Raw genomic sequence first — 18042 nt, forward strand, 5'->3', positions numbered from 1 at the left:
GGACGAGGTTACGTAGCCAAGGAAGCTTGCTTTGCAAAGACGACCGGAAATATGCCGAGCGTCAATAATTATCAAGGAAGGATCCCGCCAAGCCATCCATCAACCGACATATCTCTGAGCGGGAGATGGTTTACCGAGCCACCGTCGCAACGGCTAGCCTGAAGTTTTCCACGCACGGCGATCACGACAGCGCCGCGTTTGACCGTCCCCGCTAGGCCAACTTTGTGACGAATGAGGACCAGCGACTGCCAAGTAAAGTCAAGTAGAGATTTGTGTGACTGTTCAAAGGACGGCATCGAGAGCCGGCAAGATACACAGCCGAGGTATGCTTAAAGATCAGTCAATCGCTTTCAATGTTGCTCTAGCAATCCTGATTATGTAGGTAGTTAAACACCGCTTCAATACCAACCAATCTTGTGCAAGTCAGCGGCCCAGATTTATCTGATGTTTTTGCTTTGCCTTCCACGATATGCTGTACACAAAGGCACAAGTTTGTGCTCACGGGCGTGGTTTTAATGCATGGTGACAGTTCAAGACATTTTGAAGCTGCTTTTCTTATTGCAGAGCGCTCAACTGATGTACCCTCTACACTCTCTCATCCTGACCCATCACACTCTTGCGAGTAAAGCTGTCTTTGGGCTGCCTACTCAAGAATCAAAGTGCATGCGATTGGATACTTTTCCCAGTCCGTCCACCTCGATCTCGACAATGTCTCCATCCTTGAGAAACGAGTTTCGGAAAAATCCAACGCCAGAAGGCGTGCCAGTCATGATGACGGTTCCCCGGCGAAGGGTCGTTCCCCTAGCAAGGTGCGCGATGAGCTGGCGCACCGACCAGATCATGTCGCCCGTCGACGTCTGCTGGACAACCTCCCCATTGACCTTGGTCTTGTAATGTAGGCTCTGCGGGTCAGGCACCACGCTCGGAGACCAGATGGCAGGGCCAATGGGCGCAAATCCGTCAAAAGACTTGGCATAACAGTATTGTCCTCCAGAGGCAGTCGGAAGCTGGAAGTTCCTCGCCGAGACGTCATTCCCAGCGGTGTAGCCCAAGACACAGTCGAGCGCGTCCTTCTCCGAGATATTCTTCACGTCGCGCCCGATTATGACACAGAGCTCTCCCTCATAGTCTAGCTGAACTTGGGCGTCGGGGTGCACATGAACAGGGTCATAGGGTCCAGCCAGAGCGTCGCTCGGCTTGGTGAAGATGACGGGGTAGGTTGGAACTTTCAACTGTTGCGTCGTGATTCGCTGATCAGAAATCTTGATGCGTGTTTTACTCGGTTCTATGCTTCTTTTCTTTCTTACTCACGTTTGCCTCGGATGCGTGCTGCTGGTAATTCAACCCAACGCAGATGATTTGTGGGGTGCTCTCGAGTGGACAGAGTAACTAGTATGAAGCGGTTAGCAATGTGCACTCAACTTGGATCATTAATCACACCGGTCAGCGGGTTCGGACCTTGGAAACATTCTTTGTCTGTCCGGTCTGAGTGAAACCGCTCCAAGGATCACCCGCCAACAGCGACACTGTGTGACCTTGGCTGTCCTCGGACTTGATGAGGTCACCGTAGTGGGGCTGACCGTTCTCCTCGAAGCGAACAAGGTGACTGAAGCTCATGATGATGGAAATAACCGTAGAAAGGACTGCGTTGAATTGGGGTCAAGGTCAAAGACAAGCCCTGGCCGAGCAGGTACAAAGGCATCCCTAATAGCCTACATATGCCAACTGCCGACTGCTCCCCGCACCCCGGCACTCAAAAGTCGGTGCAAGCGGCAATGCCGGGCGACGGCCGGATGCTTCAGAGATGTCCGGAGTTTCCGAGATAAATCTGTTGAACAGCTTCGTTAAATGTAGTCGATGAGAAATGGGATTTTGATGCAAGATAACGAATGTCACTCTCAGCATCACCAATTGCCTAGGTACTTGAGTTGATTGTCATTTCTTCTGGCAACTCAACGTCTCTGCTCAACATGTCCTCTTCACCAAAGATCAAGGTCGTTCGCCTTGCCCATGTGCACTACCAGCACCCGCAGTTGGACAAAGCCGTTCAGTTCCTAAAGGACTTTGGCCTCTCCGAGGTCAAAAGAGTGGGTTCACGCGTCTATTTTGCTGGATTCGGGGCCGACCCGTACATCTACATCGCTGAGCAAGCTCCTGGCTCTCGCCGCGCCTTTATCGGAGGCGCATGGGTCGTTCACTCAGAGAAGGACCTCCAAGCTGCGGCAGCCCACCCTGACGCGTCCGGGATCAAGGATGACGAAGGTCCCGGAGGCGGCAAGATTGTGAGCATCACTGATCCGAACGGCTACCGCATCAGCTTTGTCTACGGCCAGCAGCTCAGAAGTGACCCCGCCGTCGAAGAGACGGATCGGATTGTTGGAGGTGAGCCCCCGGTTCTCAATTTGGCACTCGAGAAACCCAGGCAGGGGGCCTTTCGTAGATTCAATGTCGGCCCGAGCCCTGTCCACAAGCTTGGGCACTACGGCTACATTGTTCCCCAGACCGTCTTTCAGAAAACCTTTGACTGGTACACGAGCTTGATCAGTGTTGTACCCACCGACGCCGTGTTTGATCCAAAGACGGGTGAGGATGCAACCTGCTTCATGCATATCGACCTAGGCGCAACCTACACCGATCATCATGTAAGTGTCTTCTCCCGCTACTGATCAAGAATTCCTTGCTGACTGCGGTACAGAGCTTCTTTCTGGGCTCTAATCCTACAGGAAAGCCAGCTTTTGTCCACCACTCTAGCTTTGAGGTCAATGACATGGACACTCAGGCCCTTGGTCACAAGTGGTTGTCTGAGAAAGGCTACACCAACTGCTGGGGCATTGGCAGGCATGTTCTGGGAAGCCAGATCTTTGACTACTGGTGAGTGCGATACGCTGTTCCCTGTACCTTGGCTGGACCCTGCGCCGACAACTCGTCTTTTAAAAGGTTCGACACTTCTGGCAACATCCTTGAGCACTATTCAGATGGTGACGTAGTTAACAAAGACACACCCTACACACGGTCTCCCGAGGCCCCCGACTCGCTGTACATTTGGGGTCCAAATCTTCCGCTTGGCTTCGTGACCGGGAATCCTGACGATGCGAACAAGGAAGCTGGGCCTCCTCCGCCAGCGCCAGTGGCCGCATGAGCGGAGTGAGAGCGCCTGCTTTGTGCTGAAAGCCCAGTCTCCTGCAGAGTTTGGGGAAGAAAGTCTTTATTAGGCTCCCGCCAGTGAATAAAAGTCGTCGCCAGTTGAGATCTTATCATCCAAGTGCTGTGTTGCCCGTCCCACTTGAAAACCTCTTTCTGATGACAGCTGAACAGTGCGGCCACATTTGAGAGGTTAGCGATGCTAGTCACGGGGAGTGTGGTAGGGAGTTGCATGTTGGAAGACTTAAAAGAATGGCTTTCTAGCTCTTGTATGGTCCCGGCAGGAGAATGTTGACATGGTTTCTTCGGTGCAGCTGAATATAGGGCGGGGTTTAAGACTGATATCTAGAGACGCTCTAGGAGATAGGATATAGTTGTCGATTAGACCGCCCAGGACGTCATCAAATTAGAAGAGCTTGACTGAAAGCTGCAAGTGAAAAACTCTTCTGCGGAGGCCAAGGGTGATCAGGAAGTTCTCTTAAATAGTAACTTCAGGATTAAAAGTTTCCCATCACTTTGTTATATGCCAACATATTTTCACACAAATACGTAGTAAATATCTTCAACTATATGTTACAGAGCACCATTGTTGTTCATCGTTCAAGAAAGGGTAGTTTGGATAAAAAAAGAAGAAATTAACGTCTGAAGGAAAAAGCAATGAACTCAACTCTGTCATGATTCCCATGACGTTTTAGTTCTAGTTTATCCGCATGCAAGTGTTCCCTGAAATTCAGAGGCGTAGAAAGTCCATCGTAACCCCATTTTACGCCTCTATTGGGAGCCGGTTTTGCCGCTGGTTTGGCGCGAAGAGGCGACGGCATTTCCGCTCATCGCCGGCGTTTGCCGGTCACTAACTAGTATTGTGACGCTCAAGAAAACTCGAAGAGAGTACCTGCATATTTGAGAGCCATCATGGCATCAGTGAGATCGGCCAGGCTAGTAAGACGTCGCCACGAGCTTGATATTCACACTGTCGCACCTCTGACCCCCTTGCGGCAAAATCATCGACTGACGGATCATCCAGCGCGAAAGGCAGCCATGAAGGTCATCATTATTGGGGCGGGTATTGGAGGGCTGGTTTGCGCCATTGCCTGTCGGCGGGAGGGCCTGTCTGTCACTGTTCTTGAGCGCACTGCTGCTTTAGCTCCTGTGAGTCCGCTGAATCCGTCAGATTGACAGCTGTTGACTTGGCACGAAATGACAGGTCGGAGCTGGCATCCAGATTCCACCCAACGCCGCAAGGGTTGCCAGACATCTCCGGATTCTAGAAAAGCTCAGGGCAAAGAGCGTGCTTCTCGATTCCATCGATTACCTGCGATACGAAAATGGACAAATGCTCTTCAGCATTGATGGAGCAAACACCATCTTGGACAAGTTTGGGGACATCTGGACGTGAGTCAGCCCTGCCCACAACGACCACATAGCGAAAGTGGACGGTGTTGGCTGACTAGGTACTTGGCACAAGAGTCATCGGTCGCCCTGACTATCACGATGTCTTGGTCAACGCAGCAAGGGAGGCTGGAGTGGAGATCAAGCTCGATTCCGAAGTTGACACCATTGATTTCAACAACACAAAAATTCGAACCAAGCGAGGGGAAACGTTCGAGGCGGACGTGATTGTCGGCGCTGACGGTGGGTTCAGATGCTAACTTGGGTCACCGGATGACCCTCTCCAAAGAGGTGCTAACTTTCTCTAAGGTCTCTGGTCTAATTCTCGAAACCAATTACTAGGTCGAGCATCTCCGCCAACCGAATCAGGCGATCTTGCCTATCGGGCTACCATCAGCCGTGAGCAGCTGCTAGCACTTGACGATCCTTTCATCAATGAACTCATACAAGAGAAGTCTGCCAAGTGCTGGATGGGTCCTGACAGACACTGCGTCTTCTACCCACTGGCAGGGGGTGAGGTGTTCAATCTGGTGCTCCTACGACCTGACAACCTAGACAAAGATGTTCGGCAAGCCCCCGGCGATATCGATGAGATGAGGGCCTGTTTTGAGGGCTGGGATCAGAAGTGAGCAATGCCTTTCAAAGCCGAGACTCGTTTAACACTTGATAGACTGACTAGGATGATATCTTGCATCTCGACCGTGCTGAAATGGAAACTTTGCCACCATGAAGAGCTTGTGACCTGGACCAAGGTGAAATCTTCGCGCCAGTGAATGTCTGACAGGACCCGCACTTACTCTGCTAATAGGGTTCCGTTGCGCTACTCGGAGATGCGTGCCACCCAACTTTACCTTATCAAGCCCAGGGTGCAGCGATGGCTGTGGAAGATGGAGCTGTCTTGGGCAAGCTTCTCGGTCTCTTGGACAAGTCACGGCTCCATGACGAGAAGAACCATATCCCAGAAATCCTAAAACTTTATGAGTCTCTCCGTAAGACGAGGACCACCACCAACGTTCAGGGAGCAAACTCAAACCGCGTCTCATATCATCTCCCAGACGGGCCACTTCAACAAGAAAGAGATGCTAGCCTTTCCAGAGGGGTTAGAAGCCTTACCGGCGTGAGGACTCATTTTGCTGATTTGGAATATCTGCGTTCTTTGCTGGCGTTCGATGCTGTTGGGGAGGCCACTCAGGCGTTTGAAAGGTGGCAGGCGTCTCAGACAGGCAGCTCGGCTGAAAAGGTAGCCGCGGCCAAGTTGTAAGGGGGTGACTACAAAACACGAGGCCCCTCACCAAAGCTGGACTTGTTATAAAACAAATGGTCATTTTGTTATTGTTTCAGATTGACGTTGGGCGCATGTGCGTGTGAGACACGTCGAAACCTCTTTGCCTCATTCACTTGTCATGACTATCCTGGCTTTCTGCCTTTTGCCAAAACCTTGCCACGATCTTCTGGCTCAGTTATCCCATCGAGTGCCGGGCTTCAACTATCACAAAGAACACATTGAGAACATTATTCAGCATGAAAACTGTCTGGAGAGGCCACTTCTCCTTCCTCTAGGACCCCATTATCCCTTTTGCCACGCACCATTGGCACTTTGATACGATTCCAATTTGCCAGAGTTTTGCACCTATCGATATATTTTAGAAACCTATACGTCTTGATGTTCTTTTTGAGCGTTTGCTGGTTACTAACACTCGACATCTCCCAACTAATAGTACCCCGTTCCAACCACTTTGAAACGTTCGTAGTTTTGCTTCACACCAAGTCACGAAGTTAGAAGAGCCTCTTTCGATATATTTCGTGATGAAAAGTCGGTAACACTGTCGCTGCCATGTTCTCTCACTGCTTAACCACCAAGGCTTCCCCGTCAGATGCAAAAAGCCCATCAAGCTCATCAGAGCAGAATTGAAAGTTCCTATCAAAAAACATGGCTTCTGCAATGCCACCGTAACCTAACGCCTCAAACCCAAAATCGGCTATCGTTGACACTTCCGAAGGTGATGTGCCGTTGAGGGACTCACTTGTCAGCGACGGGTCCTGCCTGTCTTCATTTTCTGTTGTCTCGATTTCGTAATATTTCTCGGTGAAACTAAAAAAAGGTTCTTGCCCGGGAACATGCTCTTTCCGTTGAAGTCGTTCCTCCCAGCCGCTCGCACTCGGGAACTGGGGCGCACCGCAATCTGTGGACGATGATATAACCAACTCAGGGGAAACCCACGCAAGGCTGGTAGGTTCGTCGATATTCTCAAGTGTTTTCATGATCTGTGTACCCTGGCAGAAACCCTCAAATGTCATGTGGTTCTCTACTGGCACGTAGATCCTAGCTGTCTCTTGGTCGAGCTGTTCCTGTGACAAGGAGGAAGACGTTGAGGTTCGCTCGATAGACAGAACGAGTGAGCGGTACATGACCTGCAGGACCATTGCGTTCCATTCGATACCAGTATTTTCGGGGACGTTTATTTTCTTGCGGAGCCGATATCGGCAGCAGTCTGGAAGGGCCTCGTTCCATGCCTCAAGCTTATGCTTCAGTGATGAAAGCCGGTCATTGCCAGAGTTGTTGTTGCTCGAGTGGGATTTTATCAGCTGATCTGAGAGTATCCCCGTGGTAGCGTACGAGTTGATGGAGTGGCAGATGAATGAATATTCAGCTAGGATATGGCAGAGGCTGGCTTTTGCGATGAAGAGCGTTGCCATGTCTTTTTGTCTTGGCTCGTCGCCAATATAAGGACACGTTGCTCTCCATAAGGTGGCAAACTCAGGATGTACGTCTTCAAACTCGAAATCGTCGTCGTCTAGCGTCGGGACGTCGTACTCACCGTCTCTAATCCGGGGGAGACGTTTCATCTCGACGGACGTGAGTTGGTCACGAATGAAGCACGACCACCAAACTCGTCGCCGCAGCTTCCTCGCCCTCACGCTGAATAATCTGTGTTCTGAATCCCGATGAAGCTGGCACATGAAGGCCTGGGAGAAAGCCACGTCGATCCAATGCCAAGTCTTCCGATGATCGTCTTGGTCGTCGTACCGGAGCGACATTAGCAGGAGTCCTTGGACCAGTACAAAGGGGTCCGACTCGTAATTAAGATCATAGAGTAACTAATTTATGAGAGTCAGCCGATCCATCGTCGCAGGCAAGAGAAAACTTACACGAACTCGCCGAAAGAGCTCCTCTCGCGCTTGTTCACGCGTGGCAAACCCAGCCGCTTTCAAGCAGTCCAATTGTACATGGGCAGCCCCAGAGAATAAGATGGCCTGAAAAAGAAACAAGCTAACATGCCCTAAGCTTCCATTCTGACCAGTCAATGCGCCGAGGAAATCGCTGATGTCCAGGATTGGCATGTAAGGGTAGGTGAACTCGAAGTAGGCTCGAAGGAGGGCATTTTGGGATTCTACCCCTGGCAAAGACAAGGCTCCCATACTGATGAGATAGGCAACGTCTCTTGGTTCTATCTGTGTCGGGAGAGGCTTGATAAACGCTTGGAGCTGTATTCTGGGCTCAATATCGAAGAGTTCCCGCTGTGGTGAGGAGTGAGCGGTGGATACCGACGTTCTCGCCGGCGACTCGAGAGGTTCGCAGGCTTCGCTTACGGGCTTAGGCTCAGATTTAACCGTCCTACTTGTCGTTAGCTGTGATCTTTTCACCGCTTGCATGCCGGTAAAGGAGATAGTTTATAGTCATGACCCGTACCGAGCAGCTAAGGACGGAAGCGCAAACCTTCGTGTACGGCGGCCGAGGACAACACAATCCCTGTGGTCCCATGTACAATTTCCGCATGGCCACTTCTCGCTGACGTCGCACCTGACCTTGCGGGCTCTACATGGCATGCATGCCCGAGCTGCCCTTCTTCTACTCCTGGTGTGCTTGATCGGGTTAGACCGGTCGCAATCTTTGTCTATGAAGCCGTCCATCATAGTTGGCTGGGTGATTCTGGAAAAATACCACTGATTTTCAGAGCGTACGAGGTGGATTTATTCATATTGGGGCCCTGGCCGAGATGTCACCGGATGAATCAAGATTGGACCAGGATTGACACCACCAGGAGAGAACGCCTCAGACAGTGTACTAGCGATCTTGGGGGACAACAAACCAACCGTCATTACCGTGCACTATTCTCATCTGATGAGCTTGTACAGTGGCCACAGGCTTGGTTGAAATCAGAGTTTCTGACAAATTTCCCGCCCACGGAAGTGCCGCCTTTGCAGTCCCAGTTACGTGGGAGTCGGACGAGTGGGGACGGCATTCGCGGCAAAACCGGGCATAGACGATCGACCCGATTACAGTAGGCAGCTAGCCCCCTAGAACCGCCCAACACTCCTATCGTTAAAGCCTGTGCGAAGATTGCTCCTAGTTGGGCTATTCACCGCAGACGTTGACAGATCAGTCGGCACAGCATGTTAAAGTAATCCTGCAGCAAATTCTGGCCCTGAGAATCCAGTCGATCTTGAATATAAACGCAACCCGAGATTAACAGTAGCAATGATGCCATGGATTAGACGTAACACGCCCGCATCTTACTGGGTCACCCCCAATGTGGTGTCTAGAAAATTCTGAGCCGAGTGTGAACAGTGAATGATACAGGTACAGCCCTAAACTACAGCCGTGCTCTACATGTTTCCAACTTATCCCAGTCCGCCTGGGTAAACGAAACATATGTTCTACTCTTATTCAAAAGCCACAGAAAGCCATCTTGATCACCTCCCGGAACAACAGTTCCAACCAACTTCGGGTTCACCCCTTCCTTCTTGAGAGGAACCTTGTTCTGCTTGTGATTGTCCGTATAAGAGCCCGTCCGCATGACGCGCAAGAAGACGGGCACAGCGTAGCTCGGGAGGCTTTTGGACAAATGCTCTGCCAGTGCTTCGTAGTCTGGGGTGGCTGAAAACTCGGGGCTGAACCGCACCGCAGCGCATCCAGCGCGGCCATCGTGGTTGGGCAACTCAACGCCGTACACGGTGGCCTCCAGGACTCCTGGGAAACGGCCCAGGACTTCTGCAACCTCTGCAGTAGACACGTTTTCGGATTTCCAGCGATACGTGTCTCCAAGTCGGTCGAGGAAGTACCAAAGACCTTCCGAGCGCTTAGCTATGGAGTCAACCAAGGAGGCCGGTCATGACCGCGTAGCATACTTAAATAAGAGGCTAAATAGGGTTCTTTTTGCGGACTAAAACGATTCTTTGTGGAAGGTTACGAAGCCCAGTAGGCCTCACCGACCATCCCGCAAAGCAGGATAGTGGTTGAGCTTGGGTTTGATATGGATTCCATCAAGGCTGCCGCTTGCCTTCCCAGTAAGCCGAGTCCACTTTATCGAAGCCATGAGGGACTTTCGAGTGGAAGAGAATTTTGTTATTTCCTCAGCTCTTCCTGTAGAACGGCTGAGATCACTTTTACCAGATTTCCGTTGACGACACAGAGATTAAGGATAATCAAGCAATACTCCAACGCGTGAGGTTATTACAAGAGCCAGTCTTGCGAGGATTGGGGATGAATTCGCAAATACGAGGGATCCAAGGAAGGATAAAACAGACCAACTTCAGCCACTTATTTCAGTTAGAAATCAAGAGCTTCAACGCATAGTCAAAATCCCTTGTAAAACCTAACAAAGGTCAACCCTCCACATACGAGAATCAGCTGTGGCGTCTAACATTAGATATCCTAATAAAGCGGGCACACTCCCCTCTCCTCGGAAGGCTCATCACCAATAGAGGTCCTAAATATAGCAGGACAAGTCCTCTGTCCTAAGCTCCTACTCCAATAATTACTCCGAGCATTACGACGTAATACCTACAAACTAGCCCGTGCACGCATGATGTCCACATCTTCGCGGCAAACGTCACAGCCTTATCAAGAAGCAAAGTAACAGTGTCCTAAATTGGGTTGCTAAGCTCGATCTCATCGATGGAGAGGATGTGATCCTGACTCTACCACTTATCCCTGATGACAGTCCGCAGAATAGAAGTGGAGGGTTTCGATGCACCTTTACATCGACTGCCGATTTGTGGGAGCGAGGTCGAGGAGGATACGAGAGCATCTCTCGCCCATTTACGATGTGAACCTAGACTCTAAGCCTGGTCCGCAGTCTGCCACTACTTCCGAGCTGGGTTTGCCAAGGGTCTCCGCAGCGAATATTTTGAGGTTGTAAGAGACCCAGACATTGCAGGCTTGAGGGCTGAGCACCACCGAACAGAAATCGACATTCTGCAGGCCATGCAAGTATTCCAAGCCAAAGCAAAGGATATCCGGAAGAAAGAGGTGGAGGCCATCGAAGAGCAGGGCGATTTGGCTGCGCCGAATTCATGCCTTCGCCGACTGGGAGCGACAGCCCACGCCAAGGACTTTAGCGGCAAAAAGCAGTTCCTAAGGAATCTTATTTCGCTACAGTGTACTCTTAAGCCAGATGACCCTAATGCCGAGGACGGTGCCGAACTGCAGCATATCCATGCAGCTGTCAAGCGGCTTATTCGCAAAGCGGCTGCTGCTACCGGGTTGGGCGTCGTCTCGTGGAATGTGCACTTTGAAGGCCAGTTGGAAAGAGTTACACAAAGAGCGCAGCACACCGTTTCATTTTAGGTTCCAGCAACAGACTCAGGTCTAATGTCAGCTTCATTGTGGTGGCTGTGCAAAGGGTGGTGAGTGGTCATGCCATCATTTACTCTAGAGCGGGGTAATTAATGCCTAACGAAGTTTAGCAACACAGTTACAGCTTCCTAACCACTGACCCTCTTCCAGCAACATCCGAGCAAATGGCTCATCCGTCTTGATCCTATTCCCAACCCAGGTCGTATTCGTGGAATTATACAGTCAGATCAATCCCTCGGCCATCTATTCAAGAGATTTCGTAAAGCGTACCCTTCATACAGCCCGACGTTGTTGCGCCTATCTAAGGGTTTTTGCCATTGATGGTCTGCGTATAGTATTTGGGCTGCTCCAATAAGAGACCAAGGGTGATGGGGCGGCACGAGTTACGAATCATGGCCCCCGATCTCTGGGATTGGAGGTGCCGTTTTTGCGATCTAGGACTTTGTACCCTTCATAGAAGGATTCCACGACTACCACCAAGAATTCTCAGCAATTAAAACGAAATAATGGACAACATATCAAATACTGCCCAGTTCGAACGGAAACTGTTGGTCATGTCAGGTTTGCAAGTACGAAAATCATGAGCAACACGGGGCTCCTCATCGCGGGGGAAGAGACTGAAAGCCCCAGAAAGAGGCAGAGCCAAGAGGCCATAAGGACTCAGATGCCAGAAGTGCTGCTCAATGCGGCTCAACATGCGGAGCCCCATGTATGTTGGAAGAGCGCGCGATATGGAGAGGTGGGGATTGAGTTCTTACCATCAGTAAACAGGGCCTTCTACAGGCAAGATTTTGGAAGCTCCCCTCGAGCTAACAACCGCGCCCGCAAATTATGGCGCAGCAAACCTTTAGAGCTTGGGGTGGCGCGAGTCATCGTCGCGCAGAAGCAGCGTGGATCGGCTTGAATACTGAGGAAGCTCTTCAGGAAGGATGGAAGGCTGGTGTAAGCTAGTCTGGCCAGCGGCACTGTGGGTCTAGAATCCCAAGTACCGAAACATAACCTCCAGGTCTGGCGCCTTAAGCGCCACCTCGCCTTATGCTTATGCTCCGCATCGTTAACGGTTCCCCTCCCTTTCAAATTGGCTATGGCCATCGTTAGCGTCCATCCCTTCCGCCCTAGTTCGCACTAAACGTTAATATCCTAAACCGCCACCATTCTTGTAAAGTGGAGCATGTTTCCGCTCTAGCTCAGCCCAGGACCAATCCACATTGTAAATAGCAGTATCTCAGCCAGGCCCATGGTCAATCTCGACTAGGATCCCATCTGCGGGGCTTTTGTCGTTGTCCCACTTGGCCCCTGGTAAATCAGAGTTTAGTTTTGGGTTCTCGTCCATGGTGTTGAACGTTTTGCTGACACTCCAGTCCCCGTTAGAGCTGGATAGGCCTCGCACTGGCTTCTAAGACTCACATGCCATCCGCCATTGCTCGGGCAGGCTTACCCTCCGTTTCAGCCACCGCTTCCATACACCTGCTGTAGAATAAGCTACTATAAAGCTAAAAATAGCGGTGGTCGTTACCATCATTCACAATCTGTCACTGGGCCAGACGACAACCCCTTGGCTTCCCATGACTTGACCCCCTTGCTCGTGATACCAAACCAACAACTTTACATGCGCTCAGGCCCGGGTACCAACCACAGGCGGCAACGGGAGTCACAAGCCGCCACTGCAGTCGCAGCTTCTCCCGAACAAGTGTAACCAGTCTGCTTACCTGCGGGAGTCGGTGAAGGTCACAAGGTCATACAACGCGTCAAGATTCGACATTTTTGAGTTTTGTCCCTCCCATACCGCGTCGCCTCAGCCCCCTCGTTCTACGATATTTGTGGCTCAAGATCCAGATGACGGTCGGGGAACTCAATATGGCATCGTCGAACCAGCGCTTTCAGCCTCCGTAAGTATGGATAGCACTTGTGCAGCCCGATTCGACTTACCCCACGGCCAAGTTTAACTGTGCGGCTGTCGGAGTTGTGTGAACTTCTATAGCTGACCGCGCCACATCGGCGCTCGTATAGTGTCGTACTGGTCCAGCAGCCGCAACTCTAACTTGAATGTTTCTCTTCCTGCTCGGGCGCTAAGGCGGCTGATGGCCATGATGAAGGACAGTCATCACCGCGTCATTCTCGCGATGAATACGAGGTGTATAACATGGGCTATTTCAAGATCAGGTCAATCATTCAATAGCGTCGCATGGATACGGGCTATCCGAGCTGGACAGGGACTCTCCGAAGAATCAAAAACATAGCAGTCTCAGCTCTGGCGGCAGCTGCTAAAGCACACTCGCTAGGAGTAACCGATTCTAAATATAAAAGGCCAGTTTCTTAGACCCTCCTTAGATAGAGAAAGGAAGAGTCATTCGTTGCCTGATTCTGATTACTGGGGATCTTCTGCCCGGTGGTCAGCTTGTCATACGCCCGTGCTAAACAACACGCCATCCAGTCACCTGCCCCTTGCGCCTTTGTCGAGCTTGGCTTTCGGTGCTTTGCCCAAGGTCTATTGATTCTAGAAAGAGCCCTAAGCAAGAAAGAAACCCGCCCTCACTCTATGATACACTGGATCGAAGCAAAGTAGTGATATGCTTTTCCGCTATGACAACAGCAAGAATAAGCCTACTAGGCCGATCGTGGCTTTCGTGGATAGCTGTTTTGGCGACTCTGGCCCATCCCTCCGTCCAGCAACGAGATCCTGTCAAGGATTTTTGTCGAAGATTTGGACACCAAACAGCAGTGGTGGATCGCAAGTTGTACATTGATGGAGGGCTTGTTAACTGGAAATCCATGGACGCCGACCCCGGGAACGATACGAGTAAGCTGCACTCCCATTCCTACATATATCCTTATCCGCTAAACTAGCCCCCCAGACTCATGGCTTGTATGGCACGATCTCGACAATGCTGATGTTGGCATGCCGCAAATACACGCCAATCTTAGCAAGAACACCTCAATCCCTTCCGTACACGGCGGAGCCCTCTGGGCAGATGATGTCAACTACCGCTTATTTCTTTTTGGGGGCGAATTCTACAGCGACAATCCGACAACTTCAAGCGTGATGTCATATGATATTTGGTATGACCAATGGGATGATTTTGGGCCTCCCCCTGCAGGTATTCAGCGTGTCAGTTATGGAGCCTCCACAAGTGTTATGGAGCGCGGAGAAGGGTAAGTATGGTGGCGTCGAGCTTTCGTTAAGTGGGTTGATAGTGAAAATTGATTCGCTTAATAGTTACTACTATGGGGGCTATCTCTCGAATGCCTCCGTGCCGGACTGGAATGGTCGCCCACGTGCAACATCGAATCTAGTTCGCTACAAGATGGACGGCAATTTGTGGACCAAGCTCGCGGGGCCAGACGATATCAGACGAGCCGAGGGTGTCATGACGTTTATCCCTGCCAGTGACGGTGGTATGCTGGTTTATTTCGGCGGCGTCCAGGATCCTGATCGCAACGGCACAATGATTCCGCAGCCGATGGACCAAATATTTCTCTACGATATCATATCGAACAAATGGCACGTCCAAAAGGCCAATGGGACCACTCCTGAACACCGGAGAAAGTTCTGTGCTGGAGCCGTGTGGTCGAAGGATAGAAGTAGTTACAATATGTATAATTCCCCTTGTGCCCTTTTGTTACCCCTGTTCTCGCCTTCTTCATGAAAACTCTAACCTCGAGATAGCTATCTCAACGCCGGTCTAGGCTTTGGCGGATCTGGCTTTGATGACGTCTACGTTCTCTCTCTTCCCTCTTTCACATGGATCAAAATCTACCCTCTCGACCGGAATGGGACAGGCAAATACCCTTCGCACAGCCTGTCCTGTAACATCGTCAACGAAGGGTCTCAAATGCTGACCATCGGAGGCTCGTTCCCCAACGACAACACATGCGACTACGAGCAAGTCTGGGGGGTCCACAACGTCGATCTCGGTAACCGAATCAAGGGCAACTTCCAGAAAGTGTGGGCAGAGTATATACCCACTCTTGTCGGGTACAAGGTCCCCGAGTTTGTGGCCAGCGTCATCGGCGGAACCAAAGACGGAAGCGCCACTAAGATGACGCCTGACGCCGGATTCGCGGATCATGATATTAGCATTCTGCTTGGCATGAAAGCCGCCTTCCCGACTCGCAAGAGGGCGAATGATGGGCGCACCGGCCCCGCGACTGCAACAGGGAGCGAAACTCCGGGTTCGAAGTCTGGTCCTTCCGGGAGCGCAATCATCGGCATTGCTGTCGGGGGCAGCGTCGTTTTGCTCGCCCTCCTTGTGGGTCTGTGGTTGCTCATCAGAAAACAAAAACGAAAGCCCAACGCCCAGCCTGTCGCACCGACGGAACCGCTCGTCCCAACGCCGCATACACCGCCGTTCAGTCCCTACCACTCTACCCAGTCGCCGGACAGTGGACAGTATATGAGCCCAAGGACTCGAGAAGGCGATGGGGAGGTCCCGGTCCACAATCGGGACTGGAGATCGTCCTCGGCAAACTCACCGCCAAGCGAGATGGATGGCCAAGACCTCATGATTGCTGAGTTGGATGTGGAGAGTTAGATGATCCTGGATAGGAGGAACTTGGGGGATTTATATGGCAGGTACAGGAATTAGAGTCACAAGGACGGGATGTATGCTCTTGTCTATCCCTTTGATTGTCAGGAGGCTCCAGTTGGTAGCACGCCCCACATTACCCCTGTCACACGAGCAGTATATGCGGGGAACATAAAGATGCGTCATTGATCAAGGGACGGGATGTAAGCGTGTGATGTCGCGATTTGTAACTCAAAATATTGTTGGAACTTCTATCACAGGCTAATTTAGGTGGAGAATAAGGTACCCTTTCTGCTCTCATATTTGATTGGCTAGACATCCCTGTAGTGACCTAACTGGAGCCTCCTGACAGTCGAAGGGATATGACTCGTGTGAAACTCATCTGCTCAGCCTCAGGGAATACCTTCATTACAACAACAAATCGTCAACTGGCTGCTTTCTCGCCAACATTCTGAGAGTTAAATTGTTGCTATTTATACAATGGATCTAGCATTTCAAGGAGATCGGGGGTTCACACGCCGCTGGAATTCGGGGCGTTCTTGACATTCTTTCAGAACTGGGTAGGGAGCCCAATGCCTGATAACCGAAACTGCTGCTTTGCCAATCTATATTTGCATGTTCTGATCTCACTGAAACATCAAGCCCTCATACTGGCAGTGACAGTTGCTGTGAGATAACAACTGCGCCACCCAGGAGACTATTCTGGGAGATTATAAAGTTTGTAGTGTTCGTAATGATGGTGGTAGAGATAGTGGCAGAAGAGGTGTGTTGTGGCTAGCTCACCTCTCCTCCCTGTGCGGAGGTGTTCAATACACTGATTAGCAATCTTCTACACTGTAGACTATTAGAGTTGCCAGGCTGAGCTATCTTCTAATTATAACTCCCAATATTATACAAACGCACACTGTCAGTATAAAGTAAGACATGTGTGTTTATCGTCTTCTTCAAGGTACCTTTCTAAGCCCTATTGGCGTAAGATTTACAAGGCTGGTGAGTACCTTGCCCCCCGCATCTAGCCGGAATCAATGCTCTCAGGGACAAGAATCTAAATTTAACAGATGAGTAGGCTACCAGTCACTTGATTTTTTAATCGAGGTTGCTGACAACACCCTCCTAGAACCAACACCCTGGCTATCGTCGTCACCCCTGTAGAGTTCGCCAAGTAGAGGACTTCCCCCAAAGAAGTCCGCGCCAACATGGTATCGTATTCAAGAAGCATTGTTGACAGGCAGCTGTCCAACAAGAGCTAGGATATCAGGACTGACATCTCTGAGAGGATGACCGACCGATGCGAAGGTCAATTTCTTCGGTTGACAATGCAAGGAGACTCCGAGTGGAGGATTGAATGAAAGACAATTTCAGCGCGCTATCGAAGAGACACCGGTCGGCCTTGCCAGTCTTTATGACCGAAACTGGGAAACGCTCAATGGGCTTCCAAAAAGAACCCAACCTAGTCAACCATTGGGGATATGACGGTCAGGCTTTCACCTATGCAATCTCTTAAATGCGAACTCTTGAACACAAGACATCTGTCGACCAAGAATCTCTTGCATTAAATGTACGACAAGATTTCCATGCCAATCTTTCAAACTTATGCCGTAGGGAAGGGCCGTGCCGTCACACCGCGCCTGCTCTAGCCTTTCCTCGCTCCAGCTCCGAGTACTCTCTATCTGCATGTCATCTCAACATCTTGCGGTAAACGAACATCAGGACTGTCTCCTGGGATCCTCTTGTGCTGAATAGAGGAAAAGACCCGGAAAAGTTACACGACCACCAACAGATTTCCTGTCCGAGATCATCTGCGTATCTGTGACGCAGAACAACAACTTGGTGCTTGCGGTCTTCAAACATACCGTTTTCACCAAGTAATGTTTCCGCTATATTAGTTTTTTATGAGTCCGGCAAGGCCCACTGCTCGAACAAACGAAGGCTGTTGGCTTGTTCTTCGGAGATCATGCAGCAGCTTTGTGGCTTCACCATATTCGACCAGAAGTAAACCATGATGCCGGTGTAATCAGCCTTACGAATGGGCTCGTCAACCGGAATAAACCCGCCGGGGCTGCTCGGAGAAGATGGTTTGGCTTAAAAAATGAAGTGTGGCAGAAAGGGCAACCACTCAGACCTCTGTACTACGCAATCGAGCTGGAAGCGAGTTACATGGCGCTCAATCAGATCCAAGACATGGGTGTAATTTAAACGACGAAACCAGCCGAGGAAGGGCTGCTCTTGGAGTTGCTTCTATGAAAGGGAGCGTCGCTGTTGTAAAGGCTGTCCTTGTTTAGGCGCCGAAATTAGAATCACAGAGAACCACAGATAGGCACCACTCAACCCAGTATTTTCCAATAGATACGTCGAGATGTTGCGGTACTCGTTAGCCTGTGGAAGTGTTCAACTGGGCTTGTTTTC

At 50.7% G+C, this 18042-nt stretch overlaps 6 protein-coding genes across 6 annotated transcripts; 4 read left to right on the forward strand and 2 right to left on the reverse strand.

The window, feature by feature from the left end:
• Window positions 1-647: 647 nt before the first annotated feature.
• MRS44_011856 (uncharacterized protein) lies at window positions 648-1617 on the reverse strand (the record flags this gene model as incomplete). The annotated part of the gene is made up of 3 exons (XM_065619893.1): window positions 648-1262; window positions 1312-1389; window positions 1459-1617. 3 exons carry the CDS (start codon window positions 1615-1617, stop codon window positions 648-650), a joined length of 852 nt encoding a protein of 283 aa, XP_065475965.1.
• Window positions 1618-1970: 353 nt separating this feature from the next.
• MRS44_011857 (uncharacterized protein) lies at window positions 1971-3139 on the forward strand (the record flags this gene model as incomplete). Its single annotated transcript, XM_046271785.2, has 3 exons — window positions 1971-2642; window positions 2696-2871; window positions 2938-3139. The coding sequence occupies 3 exons, from the start codon at window positions 1971-1973 to the stop codon at window positions 3137-3139; spliced, it is 1050 nt and encodes a 349-aa protein (XP_046124659.2).
• Window positions 3140-4179: 1040 nt separating this feature from the next.
• On the forward strand, window positions 4180-5791 carry MRS44_011858 (uncharacterized protein; the record flags this gene model as incomplete). Its single annotated transcript, XM_065619894.1, has 6 exons — window positions 4180-4290; window positions 4346-4533; window positions 4607-4773; window positions 4873-5155; window positions 5210-5282; window positions 5339-5791. The coding sequence occupies 6 exons, from the start codon at window positions 4180-4182 to the stop codon at window positions 5789-5791; spliced, it is 1275 nt and encodes a 424-aa protein (XP_065475966.1).
• Window positions 5792-6372: 581 nt separating this feature from the next.
• Window positions 6373-9848, reverse strand: MRS44_011859 (uncharacterized protein; the record flags this gene model as incomplete). The annotated part of the gene is made up of 4 exons (XM_065619895.1): window positions 6373-7629; window positions 7681-8146; window positions 9256-9616; window positions 9746-9848. 4 exons carry the CDS (start codon window positions 9846-9848, stop codon window positions 6373-6375), a joined length of 2187 nt encoding a protein of 728 aa, XP_065475967.1.
• A 620-nt stretch (window positions 9849-10468) lies between these two features.
• On the forward strand, window positions 10469-11101 carry MRS44_011860 (uncharacterized protein; the record flags this gene model as incomplete). Its single annotated transcript, XM_046281728.2, has 2 exons — window positions 10469-10529; window positions 10611-11101. 2 exons carry the CDS (start codon window positions 10469-10471, stop codon window positions 11099-11101), a joined length of 552 nt encoding a protein of 183 aa, XP_046124655.2.
• A 2592-nt stretch (window positions 11102-13693) lies between these two features.
• Window positions 13694-15642, forward strand: MRS44_011861 (uncharacterized protein; the record flags this gene model as incomplete). The annotated part of the gene is made up of 4 exons (XM_046271768.2): window positions 13694-13910; window positions 13966-14263; window positions 14328-14705; window positions 14778-15642. The coding sequence occupies 4 exons, from the start codon at window positions 13694-13696 to the stop codon at window positions 15640-15642; spliced, it is 1758 nt and encodes a 585-aa protein (XP_046124654.2).
• Between the last annotated feature and the right edge of the window lie 2400 nt (window positions 15643-18042).

Source organism: Fusarium solani (genome assembly GCF_023522795.1).
Source record: "Fusarium solani strain SB1 chromosome Unknown bctg00000007, whole genome shotgun sequence".
In the NCBI taxonomy this organism is placed as follows: Eukaryota; Fungi; Ascomycota; class Sordariomycetes; order Hypocreales; family Nectriaceae; genus Fusarium; species Fusarium solani.